The 20043-nt window shown below is 42.8% G+C and overlaps 1 protein-coding gene across 2 annotated transcripts in view; it reads left to right on the top strand.

Annotated features, from left to right (window-relative positions):
* cuedc1b (CUE domain containing 1b) overlaps nucleotides 1-9860 on the top strand; it is a 135014-nt gene extending 125154 nt beyond the window's left edge. For both annotated transcript variants that reach the window (XM_063031166.1, XM_063031167.1), the window contains exons 10-11: nucleotides 1082-1151; nucleotides 5437-9860. In XM_063031166.1, the coding sequence (XP_062887236.1) occupies nucleotides 1082-1151; nucleotide 5437 (71 nt within the window). In that variant the 3' untranslated portion in view covers nucleotides 5438-9860. The remainder of the gene's footprint in view (nucleotides 1-1081; nucleotides 1152-5436) is intronic.
* Nucleotides 9861-20043: the final 10183 nt, after the last annotated feature.

Here is a 20043-nt window from a genome sequence, read left to right as displayed (position 1 = left end):
GACTACCATGACCATGAAGCCTTGCTCGGGCAGGTGTGTGCGCATGCGCGATGTGCGCGAGTTGCAGTGCAACGCAGACACACCAACGCACAAGTATCAATGCTCTCAATGCGCGTAGGCCACTTGCGTAGGTTACAGCGTCGAGTTAACGCAGAGGTATAAATCAGCCTTCACTTTGACGATACACTCAGTGGCTACTTTATCAGGTACTCCTGTACACCCTGCTCGTTAATGCAAATATCTAATCAGCCAATCATGTGGCAGGAACTCAATGCACAAAAGCATGCAGGCATGGTCAAGAGGTTCAGTTTTTGTTGCCAAACATCAGAAAATGGAAGAAATCTAAGTGATTTTGACTAGTGAATGATTGTTGGTGCCAGATGGGGTGGTTTGAGTGTCTCAAACTGCTGATCTCCTGGGATTTTTCACACACAATAGTCCCTAGAGTTTACAGAGACTGGCGCGAAAAATAGAAAATATTAAACTTCCAGCCAGCAGCAGTTCTGTGGGTGAAAACGGCTTGTTAATGAGAGAGGTCAGAGGAGAATGGCCAGACTGGTTCAAGCTGACAGGAAGAAAATAACTCAAATAATGACGTGTTACCAGAGTGGTGCACAGAAGAGCATCGCTGAACGAACAGCACATGAACCTTGAAATGGAAGTATAGGAGGAGCCACCGAGTCTATTTTAAACAGCTGCTGAAGACTTTGTAATGGAGCATAACATTGAGCACTTTGGGGGGGGGGCGGGTTATTTGGGACATTGAAAGGCCGTAGGACAATGAGGAGTACAGTGTGGAATGTGAATGAGATTAGAGTAAATTAGAATCAGTGTAAATCTGGGGTTCCTAACTTTATTAATACCATGGACCCCTACCATTAACCAAGAGGTCTGTACTCCCCAGCTTTGGAACCCCTAGTGTAAATGGTACTTGATTATTGTAGTGGATCGAGAGAGCTAAAGGGCTTCTTTCGTGCAGTATGTGCTTGACAGAAAAAGGTGTGAGAAATATTTTCTTCGGGGAGCAATTGGCACTGTTCCTTCATTTCAGATGGCTGATTTCTGCTTGTCTGTCTTTCAGATGAAGATATCCAGTTCAGAAAGCAGACTGTGCAGGAGGAAGATGAAGAAAATAAGGAGGGAGTGTTATGGTAAGCTCAAAGCAAGCCACTTTCGCTGCTGGCAGCCGGAGTCTGGGATCCCTGATCCAGAGATGTGAGGTTGAGTCTCGCTTGGCAGCTGGACTGTTTAAGCGGTTGAGTAAGTCTGAATCATGAGAGCAAAAAAGCTGGTCTCGATAACAGTAACATATCAATCGAAGTTCAAAGTAAATTTATTATCAAAGTACATATATGTCACCATGTACAACCCTGAGATTTATTTGCTTGCGGGCATTCACACTGAGTAGAAAGAAACAAGAAAATCATTGAAAAACCACACAACAGAAACAAACAGCCAATGTGCAGAAGACAGCAAACTGCAAATACAAAAAGAAAGCAAAAATGTGATTATAATAAATAAGCAATAAATATTGAAAACATGAGTTGTAGAGTCCTTAAAAGTGAGTCCATAGGTTGTGGAATCAGTTCAGTGTTAGGGTGAGTGAAGTTATCCCCTTTGGTTCAGGAGCCTGATGGTTGAGGGGTAATAACTATTCCTGAACCTGGTGGTGTGGGTCCTGAGACTCTTGTACTTCCTTGCTTATGGTGGCAGTGAGAAGAGAGCATGACCTGGGTGGTGGGGGTCCCTGATGATGGATGCTACTTTCCTGCAACGTTGCTCCATATAAATCTGCTCAATGGAGGCGATGGCTCTTCCTGTGATAGACTGGGCTGTATCCACTACTTTTTGTATATTTTTTTTCCCCGTTCAAGGGCATTGGTGTTCCCATGCCAGGGCATGGTTTAACCAGTCAGTACACTTTCGACCATGCATCTATGAAAGTTTGTCAAAGTTTTAGATGGCATGTTGAATCTGCGTTAGATTGTTATTAAAAAACGTAGCTATTTCAATAATGTCATTCAGGGAAAAAGATCTGCCTTCCTCACCTGTTCTGGTCTATAACTGAGTCCAGGTCCACCAACATGATGAATGCTCCATTTCCAACTCAGTTCAAAGCTCTTTAGGGGTGGGGAGTAAATGCTGGCACTGGCATTAGTTTCCATCTCCACTAAACAAATAAGAAACTTTGAAATAACATCAATGTACAAAGTAAGTTCCTTTACTGGAATTAGATTAGATTAGAAATGCATGCATTAAGAAATGATACAATGCACCTTGAATGTTCAAGTTTGTTGTCATTCAACCGTATACTTGGAAACCCCCAAATGAAACAACATTCCTCCGGACCAAGGTGCACAACACAGTGCAAATAACTCACACACAACACGTAAATTAATATTACCACAAATAATATATTCCAAAAGATTGTACTCTAGCATAAGATACATTTAGGGCACGAGTTAAAAAGTAAACAATATAATGCTACTGGTCCTTCATACATAACGAGACCAGGGTGGTGGCAGGGAGTTTAGTCGCCTTACGGCCTGGGGGAAGAAGCTGTTTCCCATCCTAATTGTCCTTGTCCTGTTGCTTTGGTAACTCCTGCCTGATGGTCAAAGGAATTGTGGGATGAATGGGAGGGATCCTTGACAATGCTAAAGGCAGCGCTCCTGATAAATATCCTGGATGGGTGGAAGAGAGACCCCGATGATGAAGAACACGTTACTTTCCGATTCACTGTCCATTAATTCCACACAGTAAAACTGCTTCAAAATGATCAGCTGACCCAAAAATGCAAAATTCCTTTAAGAAATGTGTATAAGATGATGAGAGGCATTGATCGTGTGGATAGTGAGGCTTTTTCCCAGGGCTGAAATGGCTAGCACGAGAGGGCACAGTTTTAAGGTGCTTGGCAGTGGGTACAGAGGAGATGCCAGGAGTAAGTTTTTTACGCGGAGAGTGGTAAGTGCGTGGAACAGGCTGTCGGCGACGGTGGTGGAGGCAGATACAATGGGGTCTTTAAGAGACTCCTGGATATGTACATGGAGCTCAGAAAAATAGAGGGCTATGGGTAACCCTAGGTAATTTCTAAAGTAAGGACATGTTCGGCACAACTTTGCGGGCCAAAGGGCCTGTATTGTGCTGTAGGTTTTCTATGTTTCTATGAAATTTTCTCTTGTACCAAGCACTTTAACGTAGTCTTGTTATTTCAGTAGCTAGCTTTCTAGGTTGCAGAGTTGCATGTTCAAGAGCTGCTTCCGAGAATTGTGCACAGTCGGTGATATTGACACTGAGGGAGTACTGCAGTGTTAAAGGGTATGATTCCGAGTGAACCCTTGGCCCCTGACAGATGTAACGGATGCCTGGCCAACTTTTATCCCTCAGTGTCATTAGGCCGGATTGTCTGGTCATTATTACATTGCTGTATATAGAAGCGTTCTCTCTGAAAAGCGGCTACCACCTTCTGTATAGAACAATATGGCACAGTACAAGCCCTTCGGCCCACAATGCTGTGCTGACCTTTTATTCCACTCCAATCTAACCCTTCCCCTGCTTGTGGGCTCACTTTCAAGGACTCTTCATCTCATGTTCTCTATTTATTGCTTATTTGTTTTATTTACTTTTTTTGTGTATTTACATAGTTTGTTGTCTTTTGCATACTGGTCGACTGCTCTGTTGGTGTGGTCTTTCATTGAATCTATTGGATTCATTGAGTATGCTTGAAAAAATCTCCGGGTTGTATATGGTGACATACATGTCTGCACTTTGATAATAAATATACTTTGAACTTTAAACTTTCTATACAGTCCATTCTTCTTTCATCCATGTGACTATCTTAAGTCTCTTGAATGTCCTGAATGTTTCTACCTCTACCACCACCCCTGGCAGCATATTCCAACCTACACAGTTCAACAGCTTTGATGCTCCTGCAGTACTTGGGGGAAGTTTTGAATGCATAAATATCAACTTCTCCTTCCGGGGAAAAAAATTGTTACTAATTCATTAATTAATGATAATTTCTATTCACAGTTACTGTGGCTGTGAGAATATTTTTAGAATGTTATCGCCAATTTGGGCACAAGATCTCAAAAGGGTTTGCCACCCCTGACTTGAGGATTAAGCTGGAAGAGGAGTCACCTAGTTGATAGGTTAATGAGGGCATGGAGGGAAAAGGAAGGTAAAGTCAGTGTAATGAGGCTGTTAGAAAAAAGAGAATACAGAGGAACATAGAAGTTGTGAAATGCAGAGCTGTGGGCAGTATCCTCCAACACAATGCTCATGGAGAGTAACACTGGGCCACTGTTACAGACGGGGTTATCGATGGGTGGCTTGCAGCAGAACTGAGCAGTCCTGATACAGTCCCTTTGAGATCATTCTATCAGAGATGTTCAAAGTAAATTTATTATAAAAGTATGTATATGTCACCGTATACAACTCTGAGATTCATAGTCTTGCAGGCATACTCAATAAATCCATAGAATAACAGCCATGGCAGAATCAGTGAAAGACCTCACCAACTCGGGCGTTCAATCAGAGTGTTAAAGGCAACAAACGCTGCAAATACAAAAAGAAAGAAATAATAATAAATATGCAATAAATACTGAAAACTTAAGATGATGAGTACTGGAAAGTGAGTCCATAGGTTGTGGGAACGTTTCAGTGATGGGGGCAAGTGAAGTTATCCTTTTTGGTTCAGGATCCTGATGGCTGAGGGGTAGCAACTGTTCCTGAACCTGCTGGTGTGGCTCCTGAGGCTCCTGCACCTCAGAGAAGAGAGCATGTCCTGGTTGTGGTTCCCACTGCCCTCTTTCTTCCTCCCTCACCCTCCCTGCAGTTCAGCTCTAACTTGTTTTCTCTTTATTTAGAGTACTGATGAATGATATTTGGCTTGAAATCTCTCAACAGATACGGCATGAATAGCTCCAGTTCCTGTTTATATTACAGATCTCCAGCAAGTGTTTTTGTTTTAATTTGTGTTTACTCTTGGCAGAGATAAGCATCTTTGATGTTTTCTTTTGACTCTAGTGGTGTAGGCTCAGTATCTTTCTCTGGCTTCTCTGCACATGTACTGTATGTCTTTTTCACTCTTGGGATAACATTCATTAATCCTTTTCTATCCCTGTCTCAGTCCCCAGGCAGCTGGGACTGCAGGCGTAAATGAATGCAGTCAGCTTCCTGCAGCCCTAACAGTGATAGTAGTTCTTAATGAGCAATGTTTAAGCCCCAGACTGATTTTCTTGTTGTTCACTTCACTCAAAGGTCAACAGGAATTGGAAAGCCGCCATGTTCCTTTGTTCCTTTCCACGGATGCTGGATTTCTCCGATATTTAGTATGCATTACTCTAGATTTCCAGCACCTGCAGAATCTATCGTGTTCACGAATTTGACTGCGCTTCGGTTGAATGGTTTAATTGTGTTAACCTTTTTCCACAGATCCTGACAGCTTTGGATTGAGGGAGCCATGACCAGGGCTTACGTGAAAGGACACTCATTCACAGATGAAGCTGGTGGCAGTTAACGTACAAACCTTCATCTGCTTTTTATCCACTTTCTGCAGTGATTAAGGCACAATTATGTGTGGGTGGGCGGCGGAGTTGGAGAAATACGGAAATACCAGTCATCACCTTTATAAATCAAAGATCTGAGATGCTTGTCGTTCTTTAACTCTGCAGTCCTCAAATCCTAGGTGCATAGATCTTCTAGAGGGGTTCCCAACCTTTCTTTATGCCATGGACCCTTACCATTAACCGAGGAGTCCGTGGACCCCCAGTTTGGGAACTCTTGTCTAGACCGTGGTGTTCCCTTCATCTTGACTTACTTGGTAAGAGCACTAGAGAGCTGGGTCTAGTTTTTAACTGTAGCCTTGTGTTCCAATATATTTTGATAGAAAAGGCCTCCACCAGGCATTGAACTGTATTTCATATGGACTAATACAAGATTCAACAATGAGTGTTAATCCTTTAATTCAGTAATTATAATTGTCAAATGATGTCTTGATGTGCCTAATGATGTACTGTATTAATTAACAGGTCTTACAATAGACCCGAACATATAAAATTACGTAAATGCTTCTGTTGTAATTACTGGGACTGTTCCTCCAATTTATTTTGCATTAGGAAGTTGTGGAATTGCAAGGTGGATTGAAATGAAGAAGTAGTTGGTGGTGGTAATGAATGTTAACAGGTTTGGAACCTGAAGCCTTTACAAAGTGATGTAATAGCCCAATGACAGTGAATGTGAATAGGGTGCTAGGCCAGTGCAGTTATTTGTGAGGGAGCTGCCTTGCCAAGTGCAGATGTTAAACCATTTAACTTGAGGGCAGCACCTATCCACTGAGTTTCAATATCCCATTACCAGCATCGCAGACACATGTGCCATGATTTGAGTGGCCCATGCACTCTTGTCTCGGAATCTAAACTGATCTGAAAAATGGTCACATTGGCAATGTATTGTTTAAACCTTCCGCCATCCAGGTCTGTTAAGGAAATACAAACATTATCCCAACTGTTTTCACCCCCGGCAGTTGCTCTCTCCTGGGTGTTTATTGACAACTATTTTGGCTAAAAATGACAGCTGAATTTTACTATTTTCTACACTTAATTCACTTTGAAGTGTGTAATATATTGGTTGAAGTAAAATTTTATTAGCCATCTGTGCAGACAGGTGCAGTTGGTGTTCCCTCCTTTGTCGAGGAATTAGTGCAAGAAAGTAATCCCTCACAGAAAGGGAGAGTGACTATTCAGCATGTGTCACCTGGTCACGGAGCAGTCTGCTAATTAATGAATATCTCCCCATCTGCACTTGCATGGTGGGTCGACATTGACATGGCCCTTTAACGTTAAAAGGAGGCTCAGTACAACACAAAATAAAATTGAAATGGACGAGTGTAAATGAATTTGATTGCTGCATAGAATCACAGTCTGGTGAGGATTTGGGGATTGCTGACAAGATGTTTCACAACCGTATTTACAGAGGCCCCAGCTAAAAGGGTGAAAGGGATTTTGGCTGTAGATTGTAAAGAACAGAAACTTGTAATGAGAGTGTGAAACTTCCAAGAAGTGAGCTTGTTTTCCCATTGTAGATTTAAGTCATTAGAATTCACTTTGAGGAAATGAAGAAAACTCCAACTATATTTGCCTTTCCAAGTCTCCTTTAACTGTTGCATTCCAGGTGCATGATATGGAAGAAGGGGTGTCAGATTTTTTGCCATAACATAATGACTCGTATTGTCAATGGAGCCATGCACCATATCAGAGCAAGGGAGAGGTTTAACCACAACAACACAGGAGAACCCCTCCATCAATCAATTCTCACTAACGCACATGTCCGGGGCATCCAGTTCTGAGTGCTAACAGAGGGAAAAAACATTAAGTGCTGTGTATTTTTGTCAAGGGGTCCGAGTTTGGTTTCCTGCTCCTTGTGTTTGATGTTGATTCTGTCAGTTCCGCATCAGGAGCACCAGATTTCCATTGCCGTCGTCTCCCAAGTGAGCTTGATATATTGTGAGGAGGAAAATATTCCCCTGGGCATGAGATTACTGAGGCAAGTATGTTCTTGGTCGTTATGGGTACTTAAGCCTCTGTGGGATTTAAACCATATCTTGTTTCTATTTTTTTAAAAAAATCTTCCCCATCTCAGTACAGTATCTTGCAGATGGTTGGCAGCAGGTTATATTGTAGCAATGATTACCATTGCTGTCCAAAACAAAAAGTCGTGGCTGTTGGCTTAATGTAAGGAATAGAGTCAGTTCTGTTGCATCTAAAGTAATTTCAAAGTAAATTTATTATCAAAGTACGTGTATGTCACTGTAAACTACCTTGAAATTTATTTTCCTGTAGACTTTCAAGATAGAACAAAGAAACATAGAATCAGTGAAAAACTAGGACTGACAAACAACAAATGTGCAAAAGACAAATTGTGCAAATACACAAAAACCAATAAATAATACTGAGAACATGAGTTGTAGAATCCTTGACAGTGAGTCCATAGGTTGTGGAATCGGTTCAGTGTTGGGGTGAGTGAAGTTAACCACACTGGTTCAGGAGCCTGATGGTTGTAGCATAACAACTGCTCCTGAACCTGGTGGGGTGGGGCCTACGACTCCTGCAGCTCCTTCCCGGTGACAGCAGCAAGAAGAGAGCGTGGCCTGGATGGTAGGGGGGGTCCCTGATGATGGATGCTGCTTTCTTACGGCAGTGCTCCTTGCAGTTCCTGAACCTGGTGGTGTGCATCACCATTGTCTCAAAATCAAGGCAACTTTAACTATCTGTTGTATCTAGGCAGTTTTCTTCAGATGCTTCAGGTACCAAAGTATCTACGAAACGAAAGGTTTCAGATGTACCTTAGTGACTGACCATGGTGCCTGGAGATATCTGTGGTCACTAGCAACCTTGCAGGACCGTGAAATGGAAGGAGCGAAGATCAAGCTTTTGAAATATAATGGGTGAATTCAGTGACTCAGGAATAGAAATTCATGGTATTGGGCTCATTCGATACACAAGTGTGATTGGCTCAACTTCTGAATGCAAGATGCTCAAAACTTCAGTACAGGCAGAGAAGAGAGTGAGGGACCAGGTGTGCCCACTTGTTACCCAGGGCACAGTCAGCAAGACAGAGCAGTGACAAGTCTGAGAAATTATAGAAGTGAAGAGGTTTCTGGCACAAAAGTCAGCTGTTGGGTCAGTCATACCCATCCTGATATTCCCTCCATCCTGATTTCAGACGAGCTCCAGATCCCTGCCCCTTTGGTGAGTGAAATAATTTTTCCCAACTTCCTCTTTTTTTTTTGATCCAGTCCCTCAACTCATTACTCCCTAGATGGTGTTCAGGGAAGTATCTTCTTCCTGCTTGGTTCCTTAAATTTACACATCACAATTAAATCCGTCTGCCACCCGTGCTCCAAGGAAGCAACCCCAGCCTGGATAATGTCTTCCCACAATTATTGTAGTCTTGGCAACAATTCCTGTAGATTGACTGCACTCTCTTTAGTGCTGTCACATCCTTCCTGTACTGTGGCGCCCAGAACTATAGACAGTGCCTCTGTCACATCTGCCTTGTGGAATCAAACAAATCATGCAAGCAAATAGCGTTCTGAACAGAAGTCCACAAAGAGAATCTGTCCACAGATCCTCAGTTCAGTGCAGAGCCAAGTGAACGAGCTGAACTGGCCTGTCCTTTGGCTCAGGTCTCAACACCCCGGTCCAGTGCCTGAAACGTCGTCCCAACATAGGGTCCAGTTGCTTCGATGCGTTCTGGGGCCTGGACCCCGCCACCTGGATTTGATCCAATTCAGTCTCAGTTCTGCCGCATCAAATTACCTCCAAGTCCACTCCTTGTGTTAAAGAAAATGCCCCGCGCCCTTCCTTTGAGTTCTCCCCCTCTCACCTAAAATGCATGCCCTTAGGTATTTGACATTTCAGCCATGTGGTTGGGACTGATACAGGCTGTCTACTCTGTCTCTTTATTATTTTTAGAAACTTCTCCAAACTTCATTCTTCACTCAACATTGAAGCAGCTGCTCCTCCTCAATCTCATTGAAATAACTGCATCACATTTTCAAAGCCCTGTAGTTTAGCATCAAAATAAACACAGAAAGAGCAAGCTATGCTAGCCACGTTAGGTAGCACTGGTAACACACTCCAGATCAGGCATCTTTCACCAGAGCTTCTAGTGTTTGAAACATTTTCCGATTTCAAACTTCCAGCATCTGTACTGTTTTGCTTTGAGTTTAGTTTCGCCTGTGACCCTTCCCACTGTTGCACATTCCCCAGATTAAATGGTTTAAAGCTGTTCTGCCACATGCAGTGTACTTACTTCAGAGAAATGTTAGCAACACACGTCAAAGTTGCTGGTGAACGCAGCGGGCCAGGCAGCATCTCTAGGAAGAGGTACAGTCGATGTTTGGGGCCGAGACCCTTCGTCAGGACACAGCCCGAAACATCGACTGTACCACTTCCTAGAGATGCTGCCTGGCCTGCTGCGTTCACCAGCAACTTTGATGTTTGTTGCTTGAATTTCCAGCATCTGCAGAATTCCTCGCGTTTGCGTTCAGAGAAATGTTGTTCAAGTTCTTTGCTCCATTATCTGTAACTTGCATTTTGACCACCATTTGTGATTTGTTCTTCCAAAGCTGTGCGGTTAATTAGTTGGGGTATTTGACCAATATTACTTCAGGACTTAATCCGACCTCTCACGTCATATGCCAGTCATTTCTGTGAGATCCAGCAACACTGTTTCCTACTCTCTGATAAGGTGCTTCACTGAACTATCTGACTTGCTTTCCAAACATGCTTGTTGTCCTTTGCAATGGCACTTAGTTTTTTACTTAGTAGCCGTGCTCAGGTAGTCAAGTCAGTTTCATAACGTAGGTGCTTGCAGATTGAGTTCACATCCTCCACGCAGCTTTCTAATTTGGCTGTTCCCCGTGTCAATAAACTGTTGAATCGCTTGGGTTAGACGGCACAGAGACCCACTCTTCAACCCACCATGTCCAGAGAACCTATCTGTTATGAACCCGCTCTCCCAGCATTTGACCGCGAGTCTCTATGTCTTGGTGATTCAGGTGCTCGTCTAGATACTTAATATTGTGAGTCTCTACCTGCTTGAACACTGTAGGCTCTGTGTTCCTGATTCCAACCAAGTAAAAAATTCTTCCTCTGATTCTCTCTTGCTCTTCTCCCCCCCACCCTTACCGTTTGCCATCTAGTTTCAGACATGTCTCCCAGTGGGAAATGTTTCTGAATTGGTTGAAGCGATTTGTCAATGAATAATTCTTAAATTGTGGCAGAGCCTTGTTAATCACCTTCATTGTGTCAATGACCAGACAGTTCTGGAGATGGGCTAACAAGATCTCATTCAGGGCTGGGAGTGTAGTTCCAAGTATACATTGGGCTGTCAGTATATTCCTGGAGGCTTTATCAACCCTGTGAAACCGCCCTTACCGTCATTAGGCCTCACCCTTTCCCCACACATGTGCATACCTCTCCAGTTGTAGAGCATTGAAACAAATGCTGCAGCCCAACGGGCCCGTGCATGTCGCTTTCCAAGTTCCTTTTAAGTGTTGTTAATATACACACCACCCTCTGGGTGAAAAGAAAGTTGCCCCTCAGATTTCTATCAAATCCTCTCCCCTCTCACCTTTTACCTATTCCCTCTGGATCTTGCTTTCCCAACCCTGAGAATCCAATGAGTGCATTCACCCTATCCATGCTCCTTAGTCTTATAACTTTTTTTAAAAAAGTGAATTATCTGAAGAATATAGAACAAATAAGTTTTATTTTAAAATGGAGCCTGTTCCTTTTATTGCCTGGGGTTGGTCAAGAGCATTGTTTTTGAAATTGGTCTTTAATTTCTCTAGGCTTGTCACCCATTCAGTATCTGAATCAAATTAATTATCACTGATATAAGTCATGGAATTTGTTGTTTTGTGGCAGCAGTACAGTGCAATAAATTAAAACAAACTGTACTTACAATGCAATCTATACAGTTAGTGTGCCTAAGACTTTTGCACAGCACTGGAGTAATTTTAGCTATTGCACTGTACTGCCACAAAAAAACACAAAATTCATGATATATGTGAGTGATGATTAAACCGGATTCTGATATGCAAAGAGTAAGAATTTCAGGTTGTATACTGTATACAATGTCTGATACTAAATTGAACCATTGGGTCTCAATAATAGAGTGGGACAGCGGCAGTGAGAGGGGAATCATGGTTGGGAAAAAGTGGAAGGGAGCGTGAAGCACCAGAGAGACATTCTGTAACGATCAATAAACATTGTTTGGAATCAAATGACTTTGCCTGGTGTCTCAGGGCTGGGTGTGTCTGCACCCACACCAACCCCCCCACCCTGGCAACTTCTCTGCCACCTGTCCCACACCCCTCCCGCTGTGCTCCAGCTTTTGCTTCTGGGAGATTTGCAAACTTGCTCCACGTTGATAAATACAGTACTGTGCAAGAGTCTTAGGCACCCTATCTATATACATGTGCCTAAAATTTGCATAGTACTGTGTGTATATGTGTGTATACACACACATATACACATTCTCTCACTCACACACACACACACACACACACACACACACACACACGCGGTCAGTATATATATTATTGTAATTATAGTTTGTCTTAATAATTTATTGCACTGTACTGCTGCCACAAAACAATAAATTTCATGACATCTGTCAGTGATTATATATATATATAGAGAGAGAGAGAGAGAGATACACACACACACACACCCGAAGTGTATAAATTAAGGGGTGCAAAAAGAGTGTGAGTGTCGTTACTCTGGACGCATCACTGGGGAAGCAGGCATGTTTGTGATGGTGATGAGTCACCACAGTGAGGTTTATTGTGGCGAGCTGCTGGGCAATAACTCTTTCATAGGGTAGAGCTTTGGATAAAGTGTGGTGTGTCTCAGCAGGAAAGAGCAGCATTTGGAGGAAGTCACAAACAAGAAAGTCTGCAGATGCTGGATATCCGAGCAACACACACAAAATGCTGGAGGAACTCAGCAGGCCAGGCAGCATCTATGGAAAAGAGTAAACAGTCAACGTTTCAGGCCGAGACTTCGATGAAGGGTCCCAGCCTGAAACGCCGACTGTTCTGTTTTCCATAGATACTGCCTGACCTGCTGAGTTCCTCCAGCATTTTGTGGCTGTGTTAATTAGAGGAAGTGAGCTGATTCTTGCTGATGAAGACTGAGAACTGCTCGATACTCAGGTAGACATTCCCCAAGCTGCAACCTGAGGAGGGGGGAGTTGAACAAGTTTACCTCACCTCATCAGCAATATGTTCTTAAAAACCTGGGTAGAGGTTTTGTAAAATGCTTCAACCTCTCCCCAGCTTTTAAACATCACTAATCCTCCAATCCTCCTCTTCACACCAGGTGCCAGTTATGATCTGACTTCACACTAAAACAGGCACTGGTTCATTAAATGTTGCTTGTGAAATATACTGATGCCATTTTGTAGCTTCACTAATGATGTCTAATTAGTGTGAATCCATTCCTGGTGACTAACTTCCAACTGGGACGGTTGGAATTGCTGCCTCCTCCTCCCTGTGTTCGCTGTCTTCCCCAATGTATGTTCATAATCTTTGCACTGTGTCTGCTTGTTGTGTTGATCAGGCACACAGAGGCATTCAGTGAAGCCACTTCAATGATTGTCTAATAAAAGCCAAATAGAATTGGAGACTTCTGTGCATCCTTTGAATTCTGAAGCCTTTGTTGCTCTCGCCTGGGGCTGTCAATATGTATATGGTGTTTTCAGTTACATTGGCTGAAGCTACTACATAGATCACCAGAGAGGCTATTTTTCCCATCTTGGAAGACTCATTTACTAAAATTCATTTCTGAAATTCGGCTGTGCATCATCCAATTTTTTTTCTGGTAGCTCTTAATATTTGTTAAGGAATTCTGCTCTACCCACGGTCTCAGGAAGGTGCAACTCCACGCTTGGAGAGGCAGGCCACCTTCAACTTATTCCCTCTGGATCTTGATTCCCCAACCTGGGAATCAGATCAGTGGATTCATCCTATCCATGTTCCGTAGTCTTATAATTTTTAACAAGTTTCGATTATCTGAAGAAATTAGAAGAAATATACTTTTTTTTAAATAATTGATCTGTTACTTCTATTGCCTGAGGTTGGTAACAAGCGTTGTTTTTGAAATTGGCCTAGGCTTGTCACCTCTTAGTATCTGAATCAGAATCAGATTTCTGATCGCTGACCTATATTATGAAATTTGTTGGTGAACCTTGTCTTCATTGCTGATTGGTTTAAGGGGGCAGGCAGCTGAGTGCACAAGTAGGTGTTGATCTTGGCCCCTTGGCAAACTATTGGCCCTGGTTACAGAAAGCCCATGATCTGTGGGCCATGTGGGAAGTCTGTGTATACCCCTAGTCAATTGGATGGCAAGAAAATCAGGGTGGAGATTATGGGCATGTGAGGGAGATTAGGACATAGGGAAATCAGTGGGGGAATGGGGTAGTACCAAGAGCAGGCAAAGAGAAGATGGACTGAATGGCCCCTGACTTTAGGGCAGCACAGTAGTGTAATGGTTAGCATAATACTTTACAGTACCAGCAACCTGGGTTCAATTCCCGCCTCTGTCTTGTAAGGAGCTTGTACGTTCACGCTCTAACCACATGAGTTTTCTCCGGGTGCTCCGGATTTCTCCCACAGTCCAAAGATGTACTGGTTGGTAGGTTAATTAGTCATTGTAAATTGTCACTTGATTAGGCTAGCTCGAGGTTGCTGGGCGCCGCGGCTCAAAGGGCCTGAAGGGTCTGTTCTCAATGTTTCCATACCATTGGTAAATATGAATCTGTCAGATACAATGACAAGGACGGACATCAACTCGTGCTTCTATTTCATTTGACAACTGAAAGTTAACCTTTAACTAGGTCATAGTTTTCCTGGGAACTGACCAAACCCATGAACAAATCTGTTCTCCTTTAGAAATGATGTGTCAATGGTCTTTTCTCCTTTATTGATGAAGAGTTCTGTCTCACGAAATGAATTGTGACAACTTGGAACAACTGTATATGGTCCTCAAATAAATATTAATTATCTGTAATTGGCTTGCCATATTTAACCCCACATGCTCTGTTGACACCAGTATATGGACTATGTATTCAGAGTTACATTGCACTTACTGACCGTGCTTAAACGTGTTGGTTTTGTGAAGCAATGGGGATCTGACTGTTTCGTGGACACAGTTTGATTTTGGGAGTATTAATTTCCTGTTGTCAGTGCTTTGAAGTTTTTAAGTGACTAAAACTGAAATGTGCCTGAAACTTAACTAAAGTGTAAAATAGGCTTGTGTATGATAATTACTGGAAAATTATCGATCTTTGAACCGATTCATTGACTGCAGTGATCCTGAGTCATATCAGTGTGATATAATTGGCAGCTTGTCTTTTGACTTTTAAAAAGAAGTATTATTCAGGTCTAACTTCTAGTCTGGGGTGGCATTGTCCAACTCAGTTTTAATGTTGGGGGGCGGGGGGTGGCGCGGAGGATGGAATTTTGTATGTAGCCCCTTTCTCTGTAAATCACCCCCGCTCCCCACCCTGTCAGGTATTTTGACCCATCTGTGGAAGAGTCTACAGGTCCCACATACGCCAGCTCAGAAGACGCCAAACTGGAATGTCAGCAAGTCTTGAGGGACTGTCCCGGAAGAACATGATCGCTGGCCGGTGCCTACTCGTGTGCTATGTGCTGGCATGCACCTTGTATGTAAACACACTTACATGCAAAGTACATACACGCACATTGACGTCACATGCTGCTTAAGATACAAGTTCATACACATTCTCAAAATCACAAAGTAATGAATTTATTATTGAAGTATGTATAGTCACCATGTGATACCTTGAGATTCATTTTCTAGCAGGCGATTACCAGGAGATAAAGAAATACAATAGAATTTATGAAAAACTACATAAAGACACTCAGTCACACACAAACTACATCTCATGCTGGAGGGACAGGAGCTTTCCAGGTGCAGGTAGATTAATGGCTTGCTTTGTGTTGCCTGTTGTTCCACCAACTCCCATCCATATCTCATCAGAGATAGAGCACTGACACATTGGATCATTTGGCCAACTGCTCTCCTCTTATCTAAGGGCTCTTAAAACCCAAATCTTCAAGCTAGTGTTTACCTCTCCATCTAAACAACAAATTTCACGACAAATATCGGTGATATTAAACCTCGTTCTGATTTCTGATCCCCTATGCCAATATTCTCTCTTTAGTCTACTATTGAATCCGATGATGCTGATCTCTGGCAGCTTTGAGGGTATCTCTGCAGATTTAACCCAATTTTAAATCAAGTTTCCTGACAGTATCTAGGTTTTGAAACAGAGCAATTTGTGATTTGCCTTTAGATAGAAGAATTTGAAATGGAATAAAAATTTCAATGTACTCACTTTTATCCAAATTGTTATATTAAAAAAAACATTTCTTGAATGAATTTTTTAAAAAGAGAAATGGTATCTTCAAGTATGAACTCTAGAGTTCAAATTTGCTTCTGTTGACAGTGGTAAGAATTATAGTGAAATATTTTAACGACAAAAGTATCTTAAATTTGTATTTGAATGTCAAAATGTAGATGGAAATGTGAACTTATGAGCATATTATAAGCCTGTTCGTATGTCAATGTAAAATAAATGTTAAGTATAAAGAGGTTTTAAAATGATTGAGTTTGTCATTATCTTAGAGATTTCATATCTGATTTTTTTCTTAATAAACTTAATGAACTTTTGTTTGTCAATAGTGACCTTCATTTAAAATAAAGTTGTGTTGTACTCATGGTCTTTTGTAAGTGACATTTTCTTTTTTTTTGGCACAGTGAAATAAACTGATTCAATCCAGAACAGAAGAGATTCTGCTGGAAATCCAGAGCAACACACACATATACACACACACACACACACACACACACACAATGCTGGAGGAACTCAGCAGGCAAACACTGCTATAATGTTCTTTAGTCCTGGGAGGGCTGAGTCATCTTTGTGGTCATTTTCCAAGTGATTCACCATGGTCACCCCAATAATTGTCTGTCCTCCATTTTTAAGGTTGGAGAATTTATAGACTGACTACTAGAGGCCCAGTATCTGAGCTCCAGTCTCTGTGATAAAGTCACAGAGCAATACAGCAGGGATACAGACCCTTTGACCCAACCCATCCATACTAGCATGGTGCCCACCCAGAAAGTCCCAATTTCCTGCAGTCCGCCCATATCACTCAAAGCCCTGCCCTGTCATGTACCTATCCAGGTGATTCTTCACTGATACATAGTACCTGACTCAGCCATTTCCTGAGGTAGCTCATTCCATATTGTCACAGCCCCCTGCGTGGAAAAGTTGCCCCTCCTGCCTCTTAGAATGTTTCCCTCTTACCTTAAGCCTCTGCTGCCTTGTTTTGGACTCCCCTGTTCTCGGCAAGAGATGTTACCATCCACCTTATCTGTGCCTGTCATAATTTTAAACACTTCTATAAGTTAGCTGTAATTTGTAACATGTATGTACATCAAAACATACAGTGAAATGCATTCTTTGTGTCAACTGCTAACCCAATGCGAGGATGTGCTGGGGCAGCCCACCAGTATTGCCACCCTTGCAAGGCCAACGTAGCATGCCGGCAACTTAGTAGCCCTAACCTGTATGTCTTTAGAATGGGGGAGGAAAATGGAGCACCCAGCGGACATACACGCAGTCAAGGGAGAACGTACGGACTGCAGCAAGAATTGAACCCCGATTTTCAGCTGGTTGTCCCCCTCATCTCCTATGTTCCAAGGAATAAAGACCTAGCCTACCAGGGCCCTATAACTATTGGCTTCTTTGCTAAGGGAATTGATCCTTTGCATTCATGCCAGCTCTGACTCCCGTGATTTTTTTTGCAGCGTGACAAATCCTGTCCCTAAGGCAGCATCTCCAACCTAGACAATCCATTCACTGTCCTGACCTCTCAGTCCAGCCGAATTTAGTCCGCCCGGTGTAACCCATTCTCTTCCTGTAATGAGAGAGAAACGTAAGATTCTAAAGGCAGCGTCAGATCGGAGAAGAGTACAGTTTAGAATCAGGTTTAGTATCACTACCCTTTGTTGTTTTGCAGCAGCAATATAGTGCAATCTATAAAAAATACTATAAATTACAATAAGAAATATTCAAAATTAAATAGTGCAAAAATAGTGAGGTAGTATTCATGGGTTGGTTCAGTGTCTGTTCAGAAATCTGAGGACGGAGGGGAAGAATTTCTCCCGAAGCATTGTGTGTCTTCAGGCTCCTGTACCTCCTCTCTGAAGGTAGTTGCTGTGTGACGGGGTGCTTAACAATGGATGCCACCTTTTTGAGGCATCGCCTTTTGAAGATGTCCTGGATGCCAGGGAGGCTAGTTTCCATGATGGAGCTGACTGAGTTTGCAACTTTCTGCAGCTTTTTCTGATCCTGTGCAGTAGCTCCTCCATACCAGACAGCGATGCAACCAGTTCGAATGCTCTCCACGGTACACCTGTAGAATCTGTAGTCTTCGGTGACAAACCATATCTCCTCAACTTGCAATGGAATATAGACGCTGACGTGACTCCTTTGTAATTGCATCAATAAGCTGGGTCCCCTGGTAAAACCCTTCCCACTCTGAAAGTTACTATTTGTATTTTATTTATGCATTTTTATAAGAGGAAACCAGCTACAAGATGTCCAATCAAATTATTTTAGTATGTTTGGGTGACACAGGGAATCAACAGCCATCGTCTATATCCCATGTGTTGTTTGAGGCGATTGGCTTGGGAGACCATCGGAGAGGATAGCTAAGAACCACCATGTAGAGTTAATCATGTGGACACCAAATTCCTTCCCTAAGTTTGGAAGGCCAATAGAGTTTTTATAACCTACTAGCTTTCTGTTCACTGGTACATACACTGAGTGACCACTTTACTAGGGACCTCCTGTACCTAATAAAGTGGCCACTGAGTGTATGTTCGTGGTTTTCTGCTGCTGTAGCCCACCCACTTCAATTTTGAAGTGTTGAGCGTTCAGGGACGCTCTACTGCACACCAATGTTGTAACGCATGGTTATTTGAGTTACTGTCTCCTTCCTGTCAGCTTCGACCAGTCTGGACGTTCTCCTCTGACCTCTCTCATTAACACCATTCTCTGTGAACTACACTCTAGAATTCCTAACCTGGGGTCCACGGAGCCCTTGCTAAATGGTATTGGCCCATGGCATAAAAAAGGTCGGGAACCCCTGCTCTGGAGACTGTTGTGCGTGAGGATCCTAGGATACTTAAACTACCCCATGTGGTACCAACAATCATTCCATGGCTAAAATCACACAGATCACATTTCTTACCCATTCTAATTTCTTGATTGGACACGACATCAAAGGTTATGGGGAGAAGGCTGGGGAGTGGGGCTGAGGAAGGGAAAAAAAGATCAGACAGGATTGAATGGTGGAGCAGACTCGATGGGCCAAATGGCCTAACTCTGCTTCTATGTCTTATGGTCTAATCAAATCAAATCAAGTTTAATTATCATTCAAACCATACATGGATACAGTCAGATGAGATAGCATTCCTCTGGGGCCATGGTGAATAACACACAGTACCAGGGGTGATAGATAAGTTCGTGGCCTAAGGTAGAAGGAGTCAATTTTAGAAAACCTAGCACATTTATTTTTCAACATAGTCCTCTCCTACATGTGCATACTTAGTCCAGCGGCCATGGAGCATACGGATCCCTTCTTTGTAGAAGTGGTCCACAGCAGGGGTGATTGTTAAGTTCATGGCCTATGGTTGAAGGAAATGAGTTATTAACTTCAAACTTTCTGCATTATCACTCAGAGTTGAACTGCACGCGCATGTAACGAGAGCGTCTTTGACCTCCAGGTGGTCCACAGCAGGGGTGATTGATACGTTTGTGGCCTAAGGTAGAAGGAGATGAGTTATACAGCCCTCGTTACATGCACGTGCAGTTCAACTCTTTGAAAATGCAGAAATTTTGAAGTTAATAACTCATCTCTTTCTACCTTAGGCCACAAACTTATCAATCACCCCTGCTGTGGACCACCTGGAGGTCCAAGACGCTGACTTCTACAAAGAAGGGATCCGTATGCTCCATGACTGCTGGACTAAGTGGGTACATGTAGGAGAAATAAATGTGCTAGGTTTTCTAAAATTGACTCCTTCCACCTTAGGCCACGAACTTATCAATCACCCCTCGTACAGTCAAAATAGCAAGAGAGAAAAAAAAAACACATCTTTACACAAGAAAACACATGTATAGTCCAAGACCCTGAGCAATATTCAAATTGATGGCAATCCAGCCTGTCATTCCACCAGCCAAACACTGGGGGGCAGCACCCAACTGAGCACGGATGCCACGTTACACCGCCTCCACCGTCTCCTCACCTGGACTGCAGCAGCAGAGAAGCCCGTGGCTTGAGGTCTGGACCTCACTACAACAGAGGCCACGCTGCTGCCTCGCCATCTGTCTCTCCACCAAACAAGGGGAACTGGCCTGCAGCATCTTATA

Source organism: Mobula hypostoma, chromosome 23 (assembly GCF_963921235.1).
Source record: "Mobula hypostoma chromosome 23, sMobHyp1.1, whole genome shotgun sequence".
Lineage (NCBI taxonomy): Eukaryota > Metazoa > Chordata > Chondrichthyes > Myliobatiformes > Myliobatidae > Mobula > Mobula hypostoma.
This window is presented reverse-complemented; position numbering and strand designations above follow the sequence as displayed.